This window comes from Aethalodelphis obliquidens, unplaced genomic scaffold (assembly GCF_003676395.1).
Source record: "Aethalodelphis obliquidens isolate GAN/ISIS:26980383/991018 unplaced genomic scaffold, ASM367639v1 scaffold25, whole genome shotgun sequence".
In the NCBI taxonomy this organism is placed as follows: Eukaryota; Metazoa; Chordata; class Mammalia; order Artiodactyla; family Delphinidae; genus Aethalodelphis; species Aethalodelphis obliquidens.
This window is the reverse complement of record NW_020837969.1, coordinates 30854644-30873907: the sequence shown is the minus strand read 5'-3', so window position 1 is coordinate 30873907 and position 19264 is coordinate 30854644. Positions and strand designations below refer to the sequence as shown.

General features: G+C 41.0%; 1 protein-coding gene across 1 annotated transcript in view; it reads right to left on the bottom strand.

Annotated features, from left to right (window-relative positions):
* Positions 1 to 18312, bottom strand: part of IDO2 (indoleamine 2,3-dioxygenase 2) — a 43059-nt gene extending 24747 nt beyond the window's left edge. The window contains exons 1-3 of the mRNA XM_027122893.1: positions 18205 to 18312; positions 7467 to 7562; positions 298 to 417 (exon numbers count right to left, since the gene is read on the bottom strand). Of these exons, the coding sequence (XP_026978694.1) occupies positions 298 to 417; positions 7467 to 7562; positions 18205 to 18303 (315 nt within the window). The 5' untranslated portion in view covers positions 18304 to 18312. The remainder of the gene's footprint in view (positions 1 to 297; positions 418 to 7466; positions 7563 to 18204) is intronic.
* Between the last annotated feature and the right edge of the window lie 952 nt (positions 18313 to 19264).

Sequence of the window (19264 nt, the reverse complement as noted above, 5' to 3'; positions counted from 1 at the left end):
TGCAGCTCTTCACAATTCTTGGAAGAGGGTGAGTGCCAGAAAAAACAATATTCAAAAACTAATGAGAGGGCTACCAGTTCTAAGGAAAATTAACCTCCTGGCCAGGGGAAAAAGGTGTTTTCATTTAAATGGGCCCTTTGCCCTTCCTTCACCTCATACCCAAAGGAAAGAACAAGAAAGGACCCATCTTCCAGGCAAACAGAGAGCGTTTGCCAGGTGCAGCAGACCTTTGTAGAGAGCGTCCTCCAGGTGCAGCAGACCTGCCAGATGACAGGACAGGTGTCCCTTTGTCCCTACCTCTTTGGGCTGTGCCTCTCCATCCTGCCAGACATATCCCATGGTAATAAAGGTTAGGACCAGGTGTGCCAGCCGCTGTTCCCGGTAACCCGTGAGGAACTGGCAGTTCAAGAGGGGCATCTGTTCAAGAGAATTTCCAGAGATTACCAGCTGCAGGGGTGTGAAGGGTGCAGGGGTTCTGTGGCTTGAAGGGGTTATATTTCAGTGACGGGGATCCACACACCCCCTCTCTACCCTGATCTTAGGACACTGCGGTAGAGGAGGTATCCCAGATGATATTGTTCACGAAGTACCTACACCAAATTGTCCCCACGGTTGTGCCGGACACTGGTCACCATCACTGACAGCTTGGTTAGAGTGTTCTAGAATAACTCAGTCCCAAGACTGACATCATTTATTAAACGGGAGTCTCCCGGGGCAACTTTTACAATCCTGCCTTATCAAAGTACCTCTGCATAACGGGTACCATTTAACCCTAATAACAGCCCTGCTGCTGTGGGCGTTACTGTCTCTGTTTACTCTGTTTAATTCGTAGGTAAAGAGTACACGGAGGCCAGTGGAGTTAGGAATCCGATCAAATCCCTTAAGGGAGGTTGCTGAGCGGGAATAAGAGATTGTTCAGTCCTTGTCCGAACACTCCCCGTGACCCTGTGACCTCTCCACGCCCGCTCCCTCCCTGTCAAGATGCGTCATAGAGAGGTGTAAAGGTGATGTCGTTGAAAGCAACACCCTGTACACAAGTTAGTTATTACTGACAGCCCTGCCTAAGCAAATATTACCAGTTTCTCAGTTTTCCCCCGGCCAACCCTGCCTGTCTCGGTTGACGTCAACAGCCTCTGAGCTCCAGCTTCCCTGTACTTCCCCCTCGGCTTTCCTCCGTCCCCTATCCCTTCCCCAGCTCTAGACACAGTCTGATCTAGTTCTTCCCAGGTGCCCCGCTCCAGGATCCGAAGCGCCAGAAGGGGCGGCGGTGGATGTGTGTATCTCTTTAAGCTCCGGGCTCTTAAACGATGAGTGACAAGTGGGCTGGGACCGCGGTTCCCCACGCCTAGCGCCCGGCAGCCGGAGCCGCAGCCTCCCCGATGGTAATCCTTCCTCCGCTGGCCCCTAGGGGGCAGCCTTTCTGAGTCTGTCCTCACTGTGCCAGACTGTTTATTTCACCCTTAAAATTGGCTCTGAGATAGAATCGCGAAAGTTCTGTGCAGAATCGCGAAAGTTCTGTGCCTTAGGGGGTGTGTGTGTCTATTGGAGAGATTGCTGAGATGTTGCATTTTAACAGGAACCAGCCTGAGAATTATAACCACAGTTATAATGTATTCAGTTATTTCTTCAGCACTTATTCTAAGGCAGTTACTAAAGTGTCCAAGGCATAGTGCGAAAAGCGTCCCAAGCAGGTTGATACTCCGTTTTCCCCCAAACCCACAGGCCAAAACTGAGGGTCAGAGCGGGTAAGATATTTGCCCAGAGCCACAGAGCCAGGAGGGACTGAGCCAGGGTGCTAGTTCAGTTCTGCTGACCAGCCTTGCCCTCTGAAGTCAGCACTGCCCGAAAGAAATATGAGAGCCATACGTGTAATTTGACATTTTCTATCAGCCACATTTTAAAAATAGCAAAAAACAAAAAAGCCCCAGGTGGAATTAGTTTTAATAACATTTTATCTAGGTCAATGTATGCAAAATGTTTACACATAATCAATATTAAAAATATCGAGATTTTTACACTCTTTCTAGTAAGTCTTCAAAATCTAGCGAGTGTCTCACATGCCAACTTGTCCTGGCCACATTTCCACTGCTCAGTAGCCATGAGTGGCTACTGGCTACCTACAGTGCAGCCTCAAGGTAAAGGAATAAGGTCCCAAGATGTTCTGGGGTCACCTTCTATTTTTCCCTGTTCCGGGTTTATAATCAGCTCTTTCTCCGAGAAGCCCCAGTTCCATTTATTGGCAAAGAGTTCCAATAAATGGACACTGGGTTTGCTCTTTGCTAGTGGAATGCTACTGTTTCTAGATCCCTCACAGTGGACAAAGCTAGGAAATGTGTGTTCTCCGTGTGTGTATACACGTATTACGTACACATACATATAATGCTTGTTTACCCATCTATATATCCACAAAATGTGTGTGTGTGTGTATATAGACATTTTAGTATCATATGTATATATGATGCTAAAATGCTAAACATGTCAGACGTCTCCAACTCTTATCTGGTGTCACAGGTTGATCTTATCTTTCCCCCCTTGCTAATTTATAACTTTCATCTCTGATGGTGAAATATTATCCACCATTCATTTACTTATTTATTCATCCTAACATTGGGTTTGCCAGAAAGTTCATTTTGTTTTAAGTACAAATAAAAGACATTTTTCATTTTCACGAAGAACTTTATCGAACAACATATTCACTAACCGAACGAACTTTCTGGCCAAACATATATATATATATATATATATATATATATATATATATATGTCACATGAAAGGAATCATACGATAGGTAGCCTTTTGGTTCTGACATGTTTCATTTGGCAAAATGTATTTGAGGTTCATCCGTATGGTTGGATAAATCAATAGCTTATTCATTTTTGTCACTGTATAGCGTTCCAATGTGTGAATACAGGAGTCCTCGTTCAGACTGCTGTAACAAAGTACCATAGACTAGGTGGCTTAGAAACAATGGCAATTTGATTCTTACAGTTTTGGAAGCTGAAAGTCCCAGATCAGGGTGCCAGCATGACTGGGTGCTGGTGAGAACCGTTCTGCTGTCTTCTTGCTTCATCCTCACGTGACAGCAGAAGAGGGCCAGAGAGTCCTGGGGTCACTTTTATAAGGCATTCGTCCCATTTATGAATATCCCATTCTACTTTCATGACCTAATTACCTTCTGTGTTGGTCAATTTGATGTGTCAACTTGACTGGGCTAAGGGATGCCCAGATACATTATTTTTGGGTGTGTCTTTGAGGATGTTTCCAGAAGAGATTCTGGAAGAGATTGGGAGACTGAGTAAAGCCCATCACCCTCACCAATTCGGGTGGCATCATCCACCCTGTTTAGGGCCTGAATAGAGCAGAAAAGTGGAAAAAGGGTGCATTTGCTCTCTGGTTGAGCTGGGACAGCCATCTTCCCCCAACATTAGCACTCTTAGTCCTTGGATTTTCAGACTCGGACTGGCAATTGCACCACTGGCTCCTCTGGTTCTTGGCTTTCCTGGGCCTCCAACTTGCAGCTAGAAGGAAGATTGTGGGACTTCTCGGACTCCATAATCATAATCATGTGAGTCAGTCGCTCCTCATAAATCTCTTTCTATATATCTCTGTATCTCCCATTGGTTCTGTTTCTTGGGAGAACCCTGACTAATGCACCTTCCAAAGGCCCCACCCATAACAACACCATGTTGGGGATTAGGATTTCAACATATGAATTTGGGGACCACACACACATTCAGGCCATTGTACTCAGTTTAATCATTCCCCTGTTGAGGGACATCTTGGTGGTTTCCGGCTTACGGGATCATTTACCCACAAGCTTTTCCAGGCACATAAATTTTCAGTTTATTTGGGTAAATACTTAGGAATGTGATTGCTGGGTCATATGGTAAGTCGATGTTTGCCTTTAAAAGATTCTGCCAGACTCTTCTGCATTCCCATCAGCAAGGTGAAGTAGAGTCTCTTTTGGTTTATAGCCTCACCAGTGTTTGATGTTGCCAGAGTTTTAAAAAAACGTTAGCTGTTCAAATAGGTTTTAAATTGCCTTTTAGTACTTATTAACATAGATACATAGTCCTATGTTTCTCTGTAAGTCACCTAGTTTCATTTTTCTTCCTTCCTGATTAAGACTTGCAAAACTTTCCTCTTATTCTACAAACTCTGAAGTTTCACCAGGATATCCATGGGTGGTCCCCTGCCCCCACTGTCTTTCTGATAGAAATACTCCAATCTTTCATAAGAGCTGAAAAATTGTTTTTATGCGTTTAAAGCTTTGCTTTTTCTTCACCCACACTAGTCTACTTGTGGGACTTCTGTTCTGTGGAATTTAGATCATCCATTTCTCTTTTTCATATACTTTTATTTTTCTGATGCTGGCATTTAATTTTTGCTTTCTGCTTTATAAAACCGTTTCAAGGAAGTCCCTAAATCACCATTATTTTTCTATAATCAATGTTTCCCTCATTTACTCGGGTCGCTATTGAGCTTTTTGTTTATTTCTTTGCTTTCCAATAGTTCCTTTTACCGAGCAACTTTATTGATTTTTATGAAGTACATATACTGAAGACATTAATGCAATTTTTAAAAGCACTGATCTCATCTTTTGGCTTCTGTCGGAGACCAAATGTCCTGTGTCTCCCTCATCCTTCTTGACTTGCTTATTCTCTTCATATCGTTTGGTCATTTGGGGTTATCCATTCGTGTTCAGGAATGGAGGCCAGGGTTATCAGAATTAGTAACTAATAGAGCTTCCCTTATCATGTTTCCAGAATACTTCTGAGCTTCCTCTTACGACCTTCCTGTGAGTCCACCAGCTGTCTGTAGTGTTTTGTCCCAGAGGGCTGGAGAAGGGGGACCCTTCCTGGAAGAAGATGGTTGAGTCTAAGCCAGTTAACAAGTTTTTGTCTGTCTTGTTTTGTTTTTTACCAACATACGGATAGGGGCCTTGGGGGCTTTCTTAAGAGTAAGGTGGTTGGCCTGGAGGTACTGTGAGATTAGAAGTGCAAATTCACTTTCTGTCTTGTCTGTGCCAAGTAAAGGCCTCAAGAGGACAAATGTCTTAGTCTGTAGCTCTATGTGTGGTCCTGGAAGCCACAGTATTTGCTTCTCATGACGGTTTTCCAATGGATTCAGTCTCCATCTGTGGTGGTGAAGTCTAAAGAGTGGTTTTATCCAGTTAGTTGTTTTAGAACTAATTAGAAGCATAGGGAATGGCCACAGATGTTATATTAGTTTCCTGGGGCTGCCCCAAAGAAGGAACACACCAGAAATTTATGCTCTCACAATTCTGGGAGATACAAGTCTGAAATTAAGGTGTTTGTGAGGTTTGTTCCTTCTGGAGGCTCTCGGGGGAGAATCTGTTCCCTGTTTCAGTCCAAGTTTCAGGTGGTTGCCAGCAACTCTTGGGAGGGGCCTGTAGATGCATCACTCCAGTCTCTGCCTCTGTCTCCACATGATGTTCTAACCTGTGTATCTGTGTCTCTGTGTCCAAATTCCCTTCTTGCTCTAAGCATGCCAGTCCTCGCGAACTTAGAGTGCACCCTAATACAACACACATGACCTAATTTAACTTGATAACATCTGCAGAGACCCTATTTCCAAATGAGGTCATCTTCACAGGTTCCAAGACACAATTTCTGGAGAGAAGCTATTCAACACAGGAGAAGTATCAGGGGGATTAATTCCACGGCTGTACTGAGCTGTATCCCCCATGCCCATGTTTACAGTGACCAGAAATTAGCTGGACACTCCTGGCCTTTCCTCATTGACACTTAACCTATGAGAAGCACCGATTCAACAAGTTCTTCACTTCGTTTATGGAGGTTGAGTTACATAAAGCCCGAGGAAAGCCTTGTACAGAGGACCGTGAAGTCCACATATTGAACTTGAATCTACCTTCCTGCAAACTGCCCCTTGCCTCTGTGCGCTCTTACTCTGAGATGGGAGAGGGAGCCTCGGGGGTGTTCTTTGTGCTTTGGTTGAATGCTTGGCATGGGTACAATAGACTCATTTCTGGATCTGATATAATTTGATTAATATGGTACAAAAGTCCTTAAGGCTTTTATTCCACCATTTCTCTGGTTTTCCCTCACTCAGATATCTCCTTTTTTCTTCTTTTTGTATTTCTTTGGTCATTTTAATGAGACTTTAGGCAGCAGGAAAATAACTTCTTAGGCTTAGTTTCCCATCTTCATAGACACTGAAGACAGTGTCTTACATCTCTTACAGGGTTTTAAACCTTGTGCTTGCACTTAGCAGGCATTCCATAAGTATTTTTAAATGAATTTGTAATTATAGACATGAAATATGCATACGTCAGTGAAGGAGAATTTTGGAGGGGAAAACCTCTTATATGTCTAAAATGACACGGCACGCCAATTGGTGAGATTAAAACAGATGGAGAAGAGACGAGAGGGAAGTGTAAATATAAATATCAAACACTGTTGTGTGGCAGGAAATACAAAAGCACTATTGCAAAAGTCATTTAGTTTTCGCAACAATTCTAGGGGCCCCGAATTTCTCCCATTTTATAAATATGAAAACAGAATAAGTAACTTGTTAAGTCAAAGTTTATAACGACTAAGTGATAGAACCAAGAGTCCAGCTCAGGTCCTCCTGAGTCAAATCTGTGTTCCTCCTATAACACCTTCTTCTTATTCCTGTGGGGTCATGTCAGTTCTCCCAGGACGAAGGAGTTTCACGGTTCCTTACATAATTTGGGGAAACATTGCTCATCTTGTCTCATATGTGGCATTTACAGACTTATCAATGATTTCTGAAGAATCTGCCAACCCTGACTTTATAACTGGGAAAGTCTCTTGACTCAACTATTCTGTGAAACGCCGACAGTAAATCAATGTGGCTTCACTCATGGGGAGGGGAGCCCTGACCATGTGGCTTGGCGTGAGGGCACTGAGAATTTTCACACCTGTCCTTCCCCAGCTAGGTCTTATTCATCAGTTTCCCGACACTTCTCAACCAGACTGTCTTTCTTCTTTAAACACATGCTTGTTGAGTGCCCAGGAACTGTTCTGTGCAGGCTCTGGAAATTTTAGGGAAACACACTTGTCATACCAGAAGCAAGTGTCATTCTGCTCATCATGAAGGGTGAGATAGTTTTAGTTTCGTGGATAAACTCAACAGCAGTGATTGGTCAGCTGACCCACTTCCACAATGCTGAAAAAGGAAAATGGTGTGAGGATGAAAATAGGGTAGTGAGAAGGGGTTAAGGAGAAGAATACAAAACGTTTGGGGCTTCCCTGGTGGCGCAGTGGTTGAGAGTCCGCCTGCCAATGCCGGGGACGCGGGTTCGTGCCCCGGTCCAGGAAGATCCCACATGCCGCGGAGCGGCTGGGCCCGTGAGCCATGGCCGCTGAGCCTGCGCGTCCGGAGCCTGTGCTCCGCGACGGGAGAGGCCACAACAGTGAGAGGCCCGCGTACCGCCAAAAAACAATACAAAACGTTTTACCTCGTTCACTTGAGCTCGAAGCTGGTGACTCCCAATCAAGTGAGGCAGTCGGTTGGCAATTTCCATCCAAGGTCTATAGTGATCAGGGAGTTCTTTCTGCATTGAAAAAATAAAAATGTCTCGGTATTTTAGAGCTCTCTGGGAAGCAGCTTCGTGTAGTAGCTGTTTTCAGATTTCAGTCTTAAGGCAGAACTCAGGTCAATTCCGTTCAACAAATATTGAGAATTCACTATCTGCTGTACCCTATGCTAGGCACTGCAGATACACAGGTGACTAATATACAGTCCTTGTGGTGAGGGAGCATATGGTCTAGTAAGGATAAATAAAATGCAATCAGACATACCCAATGCAGTATAATATGTTCAATTAAGGATATGTGTAAGCTTAACAACCAGCTGAAGAGGAAGTAGTTAATTCCATAAACTGTGCTAGGGAATAATGGGAAATGTTCATAGAAATATGATAGTTGGGGCCAGTAGTAGGGTCTGAAAGTGACTTTTCTAGTTGGAACTTTTAAGATGGGAAGCCAGTGAAACAGAGGAGATAGTGGATAAATAGAGATAACTGTGCTTCTTGGGATTACAGATGATTCAGTGTCACTAGAATATAAAGTTCAAGAGAAAGGATGATGGAAGATTTGACCAGAAAATCAGATCAAATATGCTTTTTATTGACTACATAAGAACTTTATTTTTTATGTATGTTGGTGACATGATTCAATCTGAATTTTAGGAAGATAACTTTGCTTTGGGATTTTAAGGTATAAAGTCAGATTAGGAAACCTTTGAAATATTGTCTGAGAATTAAGCTTAGGCAATGGCAGTGAATTTGGAAAGGAGAAGGTATGTATTCAAAAATATTTGGAAAATAGAATTGAAATAATTAAATTTAGAGGCAGGGATGGGGCTAAAGGCGAGGTGATCCCTAGCCCAATAGCACAGTTTATTTGCCCACTCTGGGTCGTTGGTTTAGCCAAGAAGAACACAGGTTGGATTTCAGCAACCCTGACTCTATCCCAAGAAATGGCAAACTGCAGCAAACTACACTCATGAATAAGCTTTTATTAGGACACAGCCAAGTTCATTTGTTTCCACATTGTCTACAGTGGCTGTCACTTTACAATGGCAGAGTTGCATAATGGCAACAGAGATCATATGGTCTGCAAAGCTTAAAATATTTACTATTTGACCCTTTACAGGAAAAGTTTGCCAACTCGTGACCTGTCCCCAGGGTCTGGGCCTCCTTTTACAGAGTACAGTCTGCAAGACTGAAATGTTGTGTCTCTGGGTTAAGAAGGAGTTAAGTGAGGATGATTTCCATGTTTCTGAATCAGATGACTGAATGAATTGTTGAGAAGACAGATTGAAACAGAAATGCAGGTGGAAGTCAAAGAGAGGACATGCAATAGTGAATTTGTTTTTACATATGTCCAACCTAAAACATCTGTGGAATGTCAAGATATGGCTATGTACTCGGCAGTTGGATATACAGTTGGAAGCTCAGGAGAGAATTAATATTAGAAATATACAATCAGGAGGCGTCATAGTAGTGCAAATTCTGCATTGTGGTAAAAACCACAAGTGGGTACAAGACCATTCGGGAGAAGTTGCCAAGTGGAGGGAGAAGGCTTAGATCAGCGCACTGGGGGGATACTTACAAGGCAGGCAGAGGAACTGAATCCAGCACAAAGAGATATGTATAGAGGCTAAATGAGCCAGAAGAGAATCACCCTATAAAAGTCAAGACATTAGAGGATCTCTCGGAAGCAGGGATTCATCAGATGGCCAAATGCATCATTTAAGTAAGGTTACCCCTTTGGAAGACAAAACTAAAGAGTCACTAATATATCAATATATACACCAGTCTTTCCACGTATATGGCATAGAAATTCAGGTCAGGGTCATGGAAACAGGGTTCAAATTTTAGTGTGCTGAGGAGGGAAGAAAACAGAGATTGGAAATGTGAATTACTTTTTTGGGAGAGCCATAAGCCATCACAAGGCGACAGTTTGTGTTTGAGAGCTGTTTCCACTTTCGAATGGGAAACTTGAGTGGTTTACAGCCTGCTAGTGTATAAGAGGCAGAGATTGAAGAGAAAGGAGAGAGGGAATAATTAAAAGTAAAGGGTCGTGAGGAAGAAGAGGAGGAGAGGAAGAGCCCAAATGCAGCGCCTGGCTGCGAAGAGCTGGAAGGAGAAAGTCTGGAGTTTGAGGGATTCATTTCTTATGAACTCAATTTCTCCGCAAATGGTGAAGATTCAGGTTACATGACTTGGGGAGAGGGGTGGGTGTTCAATTAATTATCGGAGGGAAGGGAAGAGGAAATTAAACATAAAAATGCAAACAACATAATATATTGCAATATAGAATATGTGTATTATAATACACTATAATGACTTTCAAAACCCAGGGAAGTTTGAAAACTATAAGTTTGGAGTGCTGTAGATCTGTAAGTTACCAATAAGTCACTTGCTGGAGATCCTCTGTCTCTCAGACTCTAAAATAAAACTAGGTGAATCTAACATCCAATACACAATCTTTGAAAATGGCCAGAGCAGGCTTTTATACTTTGTAGACAAAGAGACAATAAATCTGTAAGGAATCTGTAAGGAATGGACAAGACAAAGAAACTTAGGCTTCAGGTGCTTATCTAAACAGAGTTTGGTCTTGGGGTCGTCAATTAAAGAAGTAACAGGGTTTTATTTATTCAGGCCTCTCGGCTTGAATTCCCTACCTCTGGTGGTAAGGGTGTCCTATCTCCAGATGCGTGGAGGGTACCTTTCATAGGAGAGATTTATTTCCTGCTTTTAGGGAGACAGAGAAGAGGGTCAAATTTCCTCTTAAATTGACTGTTTCTTAAGTAACTTTCACCCAAAATAATCAATATGCATTGAGGCATATTCGTGGGTGACTTGCCCCAGGCACCAACAATACAGATATTCACAAAGAGGAAATCACACCGTTCTCCTCATGCATTCCAAATCCAGTACCTCAGCTTCTGAGAGGTAGAGTCCACTATGCTCCCCTACTCTTCTCCCAGAGAGAACATTTATAAGCATAATGGTATAATTTTCCCTAGCAGTGCTCAGCGGTAGTGCAGAATTGAAGAAAGCTGCTAATTGACCCGAGTTTGGGGATTTACAGAGCAGTGGCCCAGCTGAGAATGCTCGCACACATAAAGGCAGAGAGATTTATGGTAAACTGACTCTGAACTGGCAGCTTGTTTTTCTTCTCGTCTATATGATGCATATGTTTTATGAACAAAAACTGAATGCATCTACAGAGACAAAGGAATATAATATTTATAAAAGAAAATCACAGAAGCAGACTCATAGTATTCAGAACCCCTTTTAAAGTGGGTTTGAAGAAAAGCTGTAACTAAATCTGTCCTTCCTTCTTTGATGCCTAGAGAGGGGATCGTGTTCTGAGAATTAAATTAGAGCACCCTGGAGAATTCCCTGGCAATCTAGGGGTTATGACTTGGCACTTTCACTGCAGTGGCCCAGGTTCCATCCCTGTTTGGGGAACTACGGTCCTGCAAGCCATGATGAATAGCCAAAAAAAAAAAAAAAAAAAAAAAAATTCAAGCATCCTGGATTTCTGCTTCCGGGCTTGCATGGGAATCCTTAAATACTACACTTTGCCTCAATCTAAGCAGCACTCTATTCTTGAATATCTCTTTTTCTTTCCCCTTAGATTCCTAGAGGCTTCTTTTCCTTCCTTCTTCTCTTCATCCTCTCCCTTCTTTAAAGAGTTCTAGTCTTTGGACTCTGGTATCACCCCACAAATGTAAGAAAACCATGAGCTTTGAGAACCTCTGGGTTCTCCGAGTGTGGTTCCCATCCAGCAGCATCAGCATGATGTGGAAACTTGTTAGACATGCAAATTCTCGGGCTCTACCCCAGACGTACTGAACCTGAAACCAGCTGCCTGTGCTTTAGCAAGCCCTGTAGGTGAAGCTACAAAGTTTGAAAGTTTGGTGTACCCCAAAGCTTGAAAACCACTGATGTGGGGACCTCAAAGGAAAGGGAGAAAGGATTTTAAAGCTAGTTCATAATCCATTAAAAATGTATTCACCCTAAGTGTCCATTGACAGATGAATGGATAAAGAAGATGTGGCACATATATACAATGGAATATTACGCAGCCATAAAAAGAAATGAAATTGAGTTATATGTAGTGAGGTGGATGGACCTAGAGTCTGTCATACAGAGTGAAGTAAGTCAGAAAGAGAAAAACAAATACCATATGCTAACACACATATATGGAATCTAAAAAATAATGGTTCTGATGAACCTAGCGGCAGGACAGGAATAAAGATGCAGAGGTAGAGAATGGACTTGAGGACACGGGGAGGGGGAAGGGTAAGCTGGAACAAAGTGAGAGAGTGGCATGGACATATATACACTACCAACTGTAAAATAGATAGGTAGTGGGAAGCAGCTGCATAGCACAGGGAGTTCAGCTCGGTGTTTTGTGACCACCTAGAGGGGTGGGATAGGGAGGGTGGGAGGGAGACACAAGAGGGAGGGGATATGGGGATATATGTATATGTATAGCTGATTCACTTTTTTATACAGCAGAAATTAACACAACATTGTAAAGCAATTATACTCCAATAAAGATGTTAAAAAATAAAATATACTCACCCTTTCAATGGGATTTTCCTCTAGAGACTGAATAAAATATTGAATTATGTTACTTACTTTTTGATTGCCAGATCTTGTTTTAAGTTACAGTATGGGGGGACAGGATCAGCTGATGAGTTTTTCACTAAATAGCACCCCTTTTGGTATTAGTTAATACTTATCTATCACATCTATTTCAAAACCTATATACAATTTCAATATTCTATTAATGAATATTGGTAATTGCTTACAATTTTTCACTATCATTAACAAGTTTGAAAGAGTCATCCTTACACATGTGTTTTTAGATGTTTTCTCATTATTAGGACAAATTTATAAATGTGGATTTACTGGATTAAAGATTTTGCACATAGAAAGGTTAAGAGCTACTTCTTGGTTTTCTTACAGAAAAGTTACATGAATTTATAATCACATTTATAGTATGTAATATATAATGGGAGTGCCAGTTTATTTATGATTCTAACAACAGAGCATCACCAACCTTTTTTGTTATTTTTAAAGATATAATATGTATTATCTGCACTAAAATTCTATAATTATTTCAATATTTAATAACAATAAAATAACCACCCAAAAATATACCTTTCACAGAAATGATTAAAATAATGCAATCAATATTTATGGCAAGACGGTCAAAAAGCACAAAATTTATAAAGTGGAAAGTAAAATTATTCTTATTCTCATCTAGCAATGATAACCCTTGGAAGTTTGAGTGGTTTTCCAGAAATTTTGTATGCTATCATTTTATTGTTTAAATTTACATTTCTGTGATTATTAATGAGTTTGAATATCTTGTCATGCTTTGGTCATTGCATTTTGTGTGCGGGTGTGCAATGCCATTCATACCAGGGGAGTCAAATGAACCATTTTCATTTATGCCATTGGGTTTTCGATGATGCTTAGAAATTTCTTCCCATCCCAATATCGTTTCTTTTAGAGAATTTCTAGTTTAATTGTTGGTGCTTACATCTTTCATCTATCTACAGTGGTGTTGTGAGTTAGGATAGATTATCTCATTATTTCCATTTCAAAATAGAGGAAGTTCAAGCCACAGAAGTTTTATAACTTTCCCGAGTTTACACATCTGGTCAGTGGTCAGGTCAAACCTCTTCTGACTCAGAGTTCAGTGTACTTTCCAGTACCTCCTGAGAGTAAACACATGGAGAACGGTGACTGCGGAGGTGGTTAGTACAAAGGGACAAGAAATCGAAAGAAACTTTACATGTTTTTCTTCCCCTCATTCCAATAATCAGAAGACCCAGAAGTGGGATGGACACAAATAATAAAATCTATGACCTTCTTTTCTATTTTTTCAGTTTCCTATTTTATGTTATTCTTTTTCTGCACTTTTATATCTGTCAAAGTACAATTTTCAAAAAGTTAAAAAAAAAGACTCATGCAAATATGGAACGTGTGTCCAAAATATATTTAGTTTATTAATGAGGAACTCAGCAGGATGGTCCAGTTGATTCAAAAGCACTTGATAAACTGAAGTGTTTAGAGTTTTGATAAAAGGAATGTTAAAATTAAATTGCTAAGGTAAAGACACAGTAATTGGTTAATGTCCTCTATGGCAGAACAATCATAAGCTTTAGGGTTTTATTTTCTACTCAGCGGAAATCACTGGCAGCTCTTTTGAACAAAAATCTGCAAGCTAATGTGCAGCTTCGGAGATTCGGTCCTAATCAATAGGAAGCAGCATGTCAAGAAAGGAGCATCCCTTAGGTAGTTAAGTAACCTTAAGGTGAGACTGCTTAGTTAGACAGGGCTCCGGATGGTACTAAATAAAACTCAGCCCTCCTTTTGCTCTGTTTTGGATAATTCTTCTCAACACATTTATAATCTAGAGAAGAACAGACTTTTAAAAAAATAATGTATTTTATAGAAACAATAAACTGTATTAGCACTGATGAAGTTAGTGAAACCAGCTTCTGGTTAAGAAAATAACACAGAAAGTTTAAAAAATGAAAGTTTAAGTGAAATTAAAGCGGGCGAACGTCAACAAAGGAAGTTGGGTGACAATATTATGATCATAAAAATTAGAATGTAAACTATGGGACAGAGTAGAATGTGAAGGAGAGGGTTTTAAGTGAAATAAAAGACAAGTTTCAATGGAAAGAGGCTGGTGTGTCATTGCTGCAAACTAAAGAGGAGAAAGATATTAGATGACTTTGAAGGGGTGGGTAAGCAGCATGAGAGGGCCTTGGAGTCTACACTAAAACATAGGATTTTGTTCCAAAGAGCGGAGTGATGTGATTTGATTTTTGTGTTTTTTTTTTTTTTTTTTTTTTTTTTTTTGATTTTTGTTTTAAAGGGTCACTCTGACTGCCATGCGGAGACTGTACTATGGCAAGTGGGGAAATAAGAAGACGGGTTACAACGCAATAGTCCAGGGAGAAATAGTGGTGGATGGGACTAGGGTGGAAAAGAGAAAGGTGGGCAGCTAAAAGACAGTTTTCAGAGACAGGGCTGAACTCCTTAATTAGCACATGAGTCATTTGAGAATAATGAAGATCACTGTGAGACTCAAATGGGAAATGTGCAGTTAACACAAGGCCTAGTACAAAGTGAGCACCTATTAAATAATAATTACTACTCTTATTGTATATTATAAGAAGGTTACCATAGGAAATAAGAAAAACTCCATTCTTAATGAAATATAGGAGAATGCTATCAATAAATTTTGCTAATACTTTGAAAATCTGAATTAAAACCACTGCTTCTCTCAAGTGCTTTGAATTACTACAGGAGAGTATATATGACTTTATCTTTCCTAAATCGTTGCTTGGCCACTATACAGAACAAGGTTCCCAGCATCCCGATTCCTTTTCTTCTGCTCCATGGCACCCTTACAATTTGTTTTTGTTTTTCCCTTTCCTTTGTTTTTGTAGTTAAACTACTTCCAAGCTCTTCTCACTGTTTCTCATAGTTACGACACCTTTCTTTCCACAAACAACCTCCTACGTGTAGCCCCTCAGCCCTCACCTGGACCTTCACTGTCCTTTACGTATTCTGTCGTTTTCAAGTACCAAGCTAGTTAGGCTAGAGGTTCTGAGTTAACTCCTGGCTGGGGTTCTGGCATCAGTAATTTTTAAGCTTCCCAGCCAATTTTGATATGCAGTTCAGGAACCATTGCTGGAACCCACCCTGCACTTAACCTTCTGCTAGGAATATATTCACACACCAGGGCATTGTTGCTTACCAGACACATGAAATCCAAATTCCTGAGCCTAACGTTTGAGTTCCCTTGGTCTCACTCCAATCTAATCTCGTGCTATAAACTCTCTTGGTTCCTCCCTTCCTGCCAAGCAAATTTCCTCACATTCTTTATGCCTAAAGAAAAATTACTCCTCACCCACGCACCAACCCAAACACACGTACACAACAGACACACGATCTGGCAATGGATTTCTGTGGCTTCCTTATGGACATAGGTCTGAAAGGTATACATTTTCCTCACTGAAACATTAGACCCTGGAGGTGTTTGAGAGTTTATAGAAACAGTGGGATGGAGTACTTGAAACCAAGTCAGACCCTTCCCCCAAAGCCAGAATGATTGCTTATTCATTAGTTTGACTGTGTTTTCTTTTCTTTTTTGTTATTATTAAAAATCAGAACCGTTTCCGATATTTGTTCGTTTTAGTCATAAAAATGCTATTAGAAATAGCATACAGATTGGTCCAATATCCATAAAATCATTGAAATATAACAAAATATTTACTACCTGTGGTACATGATGACACTCACATGCTTTAAGTATTTATGGTAAACAGCCAAGCTTGCTGAAAGAGTATGTTTGGGCTCATTGACATGAAGGGATAGCCAGCCCATCACTTACCTAAAGGCAAACAAATCCTACTCATGCCCTTAGCAAAGTCAGCGGCTCCTATTTCACAATTTGTGATCTATTGCGACACCACTGTTCTCCGATGACGGGTGATAGATTCTCTCCTGATCAGTTGAATAAACTGAGGCAGATTCTGGTGTAAACTCTTTTCCCTTTCCTCTTCCCAGAAAGGGAGATGTTTAAAATTCTTCCACAAGTGAGGGAAAATTAAAACTGAAACAAAGAATCGCATTCTTCAGAACTCTGACACATGACTGCAAGCGTAGGCCCAATTTGCCAGGAAATTCTGAGCTCCAGAGTGGAAATTTCTTCTAAGGAGTATCCATCAACCAAACTACAGGGCAGATAGAGTCCTGTGTTTCCTCAGAAAGTCACAAACGCTTGATGTTCCTCTTGTTTCCCGTCTGGTTTTCTTATTTATAAGAAAGGAAACAGCAAAGAAAGGAACACAATCGTGGTGGCCCTTTCCAATGTTTACATACTTTTAAATATTATTTTTCTCAGCTCAGTGTATATATTTAATCCCAATAAGAGAGCGTTGGCCTGTTGACAGACTCTTCCTTGTGAACTAGGGATGATAGAAATATTCCTGAATCAAGTTATACACACAGAATGGAATTTTGAATAAGCACTGGACTGAGGGTTGTGCAAACTAGCTTCTATCCTTCCACTGGATTTATGGAAGCGCTTTCATACTCCACAGCAATCCAGTGGCGGGGGGGCACTAAATCTCTCCAAGTACATGTGAAAACTGAGGGTCAGGCAATGCTGGTGGTTCATTCTAGGTCACGAGAGTTAGTAAGTGAAACTTAGGGTGACTAAATAATTCTGTTTTGCCCAGGACTTTCCTGGTTTACCATGGAAAGTCCTGCATCTTGGAATCCCCTTCGGCCTGTAGCAAATGGACGTTCTTGATCACCCTAGTGGCAGGGTCAGAGAACACAGTCCAGTGTTCTGGGCCACAACCCTCCTCTGCATAACACCCTAGAGTCATTACTTTTAATGCTCAAGTTACTTGCAGATCTGTGACTTGGTCTCACAACTAACAGCTCTACAGAGGGCTTTGGGGATCAGCAGATAGATCCTATCTTCATTTTTATTCTTCTATTCACACTCAGAAGAAGGTATTCCATAAAAGCTCCTTAAATGCCAGATCATTGATCACAGTTAAACCCCCTATTAGACCCCTAGAAGGAAAAACTGGATCTAATAAATGGTGGCAGTGATTGTAACTTTGGATCCCTAGATTCTTAGCTGAGTAGGCTTGGCCCTTATTTAGAATGTAGTAGAAAAAAGATGTCAAGGGTCCTGAGTACTACTTCTGCTTTTTCCAGTAATATAACTTTGGGCAAGAACCCCTGGCCTTCAGCTATGGTTTCTAAGGACTCTTGCAGTTTTGACATTTTAGACCTGACCATTAAAGTGTTGAAAAGGAATTGCATTACAGGTTGAGCCTTAAGAACAATTAAGAAAGAGGTACTGGGGCTTCCCTGGTGGCGCAATGGTTAAGAATCCGCCTGCCAACACAGGGGACACGGGTTCGAGCCCTGGTCCAGGAAGATCCCACATGCCATGGAGCAACAAAGCCCATGCACCACAACTACTGAGCCTGTGCGCCACAACTACTGAAGCCCATGTACCTAGAGCCTGTGCTCCGCAACAAGAGAAGCCACTGCAATGAGAAGCCTGCGCACCACAACGAAGACCCAACACAGCCAAAAATAAATAAATAAATATTTTAAAAAAGAAAGAAATAGGTACTGTTTGTCCTCAAAAGTTCTTTCCTCTTCTCAGCACTTTCTGTGAATATCTAATCCCTCCTACGAACCTCGAACACAGCCAGGGTCCCTTGTGATCTCTTTTCTCTCCCACTAGCAAGTCAAGATAAACTGATTTACTCATATAATTGATCTTTATCTAAATTCTCTCTCTTTCTCTCTCTCTCTCTTTTTTTTTTTTTTTTTTGATAACTGCACATTGGCTCATGAATTTGCTGGAATGATTGACAATCCATTAAAAAAAAAAACTGACATTAAAACATTCCATTTGCTCTACCCCCTGCTGTAGCGGTCTCTTCTCCTTTGTTGGTAATCACACTGTGCCTTATTTGAATTATCTGTCCCAAATCAATGGCTTGGCATTTATATTGCATCTCTCTTAATGACCACATCAATTAAACAAAAAAACACCCAAGTCAGCATCTCAAGAAACCTATACTGACCTGCTTTAAGACCCTATCCTTACCAGAGGATTTGGAAGAAGAAAGCCATAATCTTCAGAAATATGAAATCTTCCTAAAGTCAAAGATGGTGCTGTCTTCAAATTCTGACTTTGAGGCTCCATAATTTTGTTTGAAGTATCTGCGCAGAGGCTGCTGCCAAAGAGACAACCGCTCCAAATACATCAAAGACCCGGGGTAAGGGAGCTTCAAAACAGCATCTCTTCCTCACAGTAAGCTGTGCAGTTGTCTCGGGAACAGGGGAGAACCTTGCTCTCAGGTTGAATTCCACACTGCCATAGACTTTCTCTGACATAAGGCTGAGTAAATTATTAAAGACTGCTGATTAAAACAAACAGGCAAACAAAATCACCTCGGGAGGGGAGGAAAATCCTTTCTTTTCATATATGTGAATATAAGAAGATTGATTTTAAACCCAGAGAAAAATCTGTTCTATTTTAGGAAATGGAAAATGAACAAGCGTTTTGGCTGTCGATGATCCCAAACACCCCGACGGGAACCTGGTCCATGATAAACTTTGACAACTGGGTCTTTATTTCAAAGGTGTAAACTATTTAAACTAGAAGTTAGTTACATTCAGATATTTCGGTGGATGGGCCATGGGTAGAGTGGGAATGAGGACTCTGAACGCACATCAGACCCTCAGAAGTGTTCTGCACGTATTTGAACAGTGTATTGTAAAGATTATTATTGCTTCGATTTACCTTAAGAAATATTATTGTTTTTGAAACCTTCCATGACATTAAAGGAGAATATGTACTTTTGTGAAGTTTAACAAATGAGGTATAGCAGATACTAATGAATTTGAGAAAAGCCTAACAGATCATCTGATTTAACCTTCTACTTTTATTAAACATCTTTTGAGAACCGACCACTAAGATGGAAGACTTTACCTATGAACCAGGTACAGATTAGTACACTGAGGCATACGCATGTGAATAATCCTGTCCACTGTCACTCCACTGATTATGTTCTAGAGCTGAGGTAGCTTGATCTCCAAGCCATTCCTTTGTTCACTCGATCAGGCTGCCAGGCCGTCTGTCAAAGGCGCCATCGTGGTTTTTT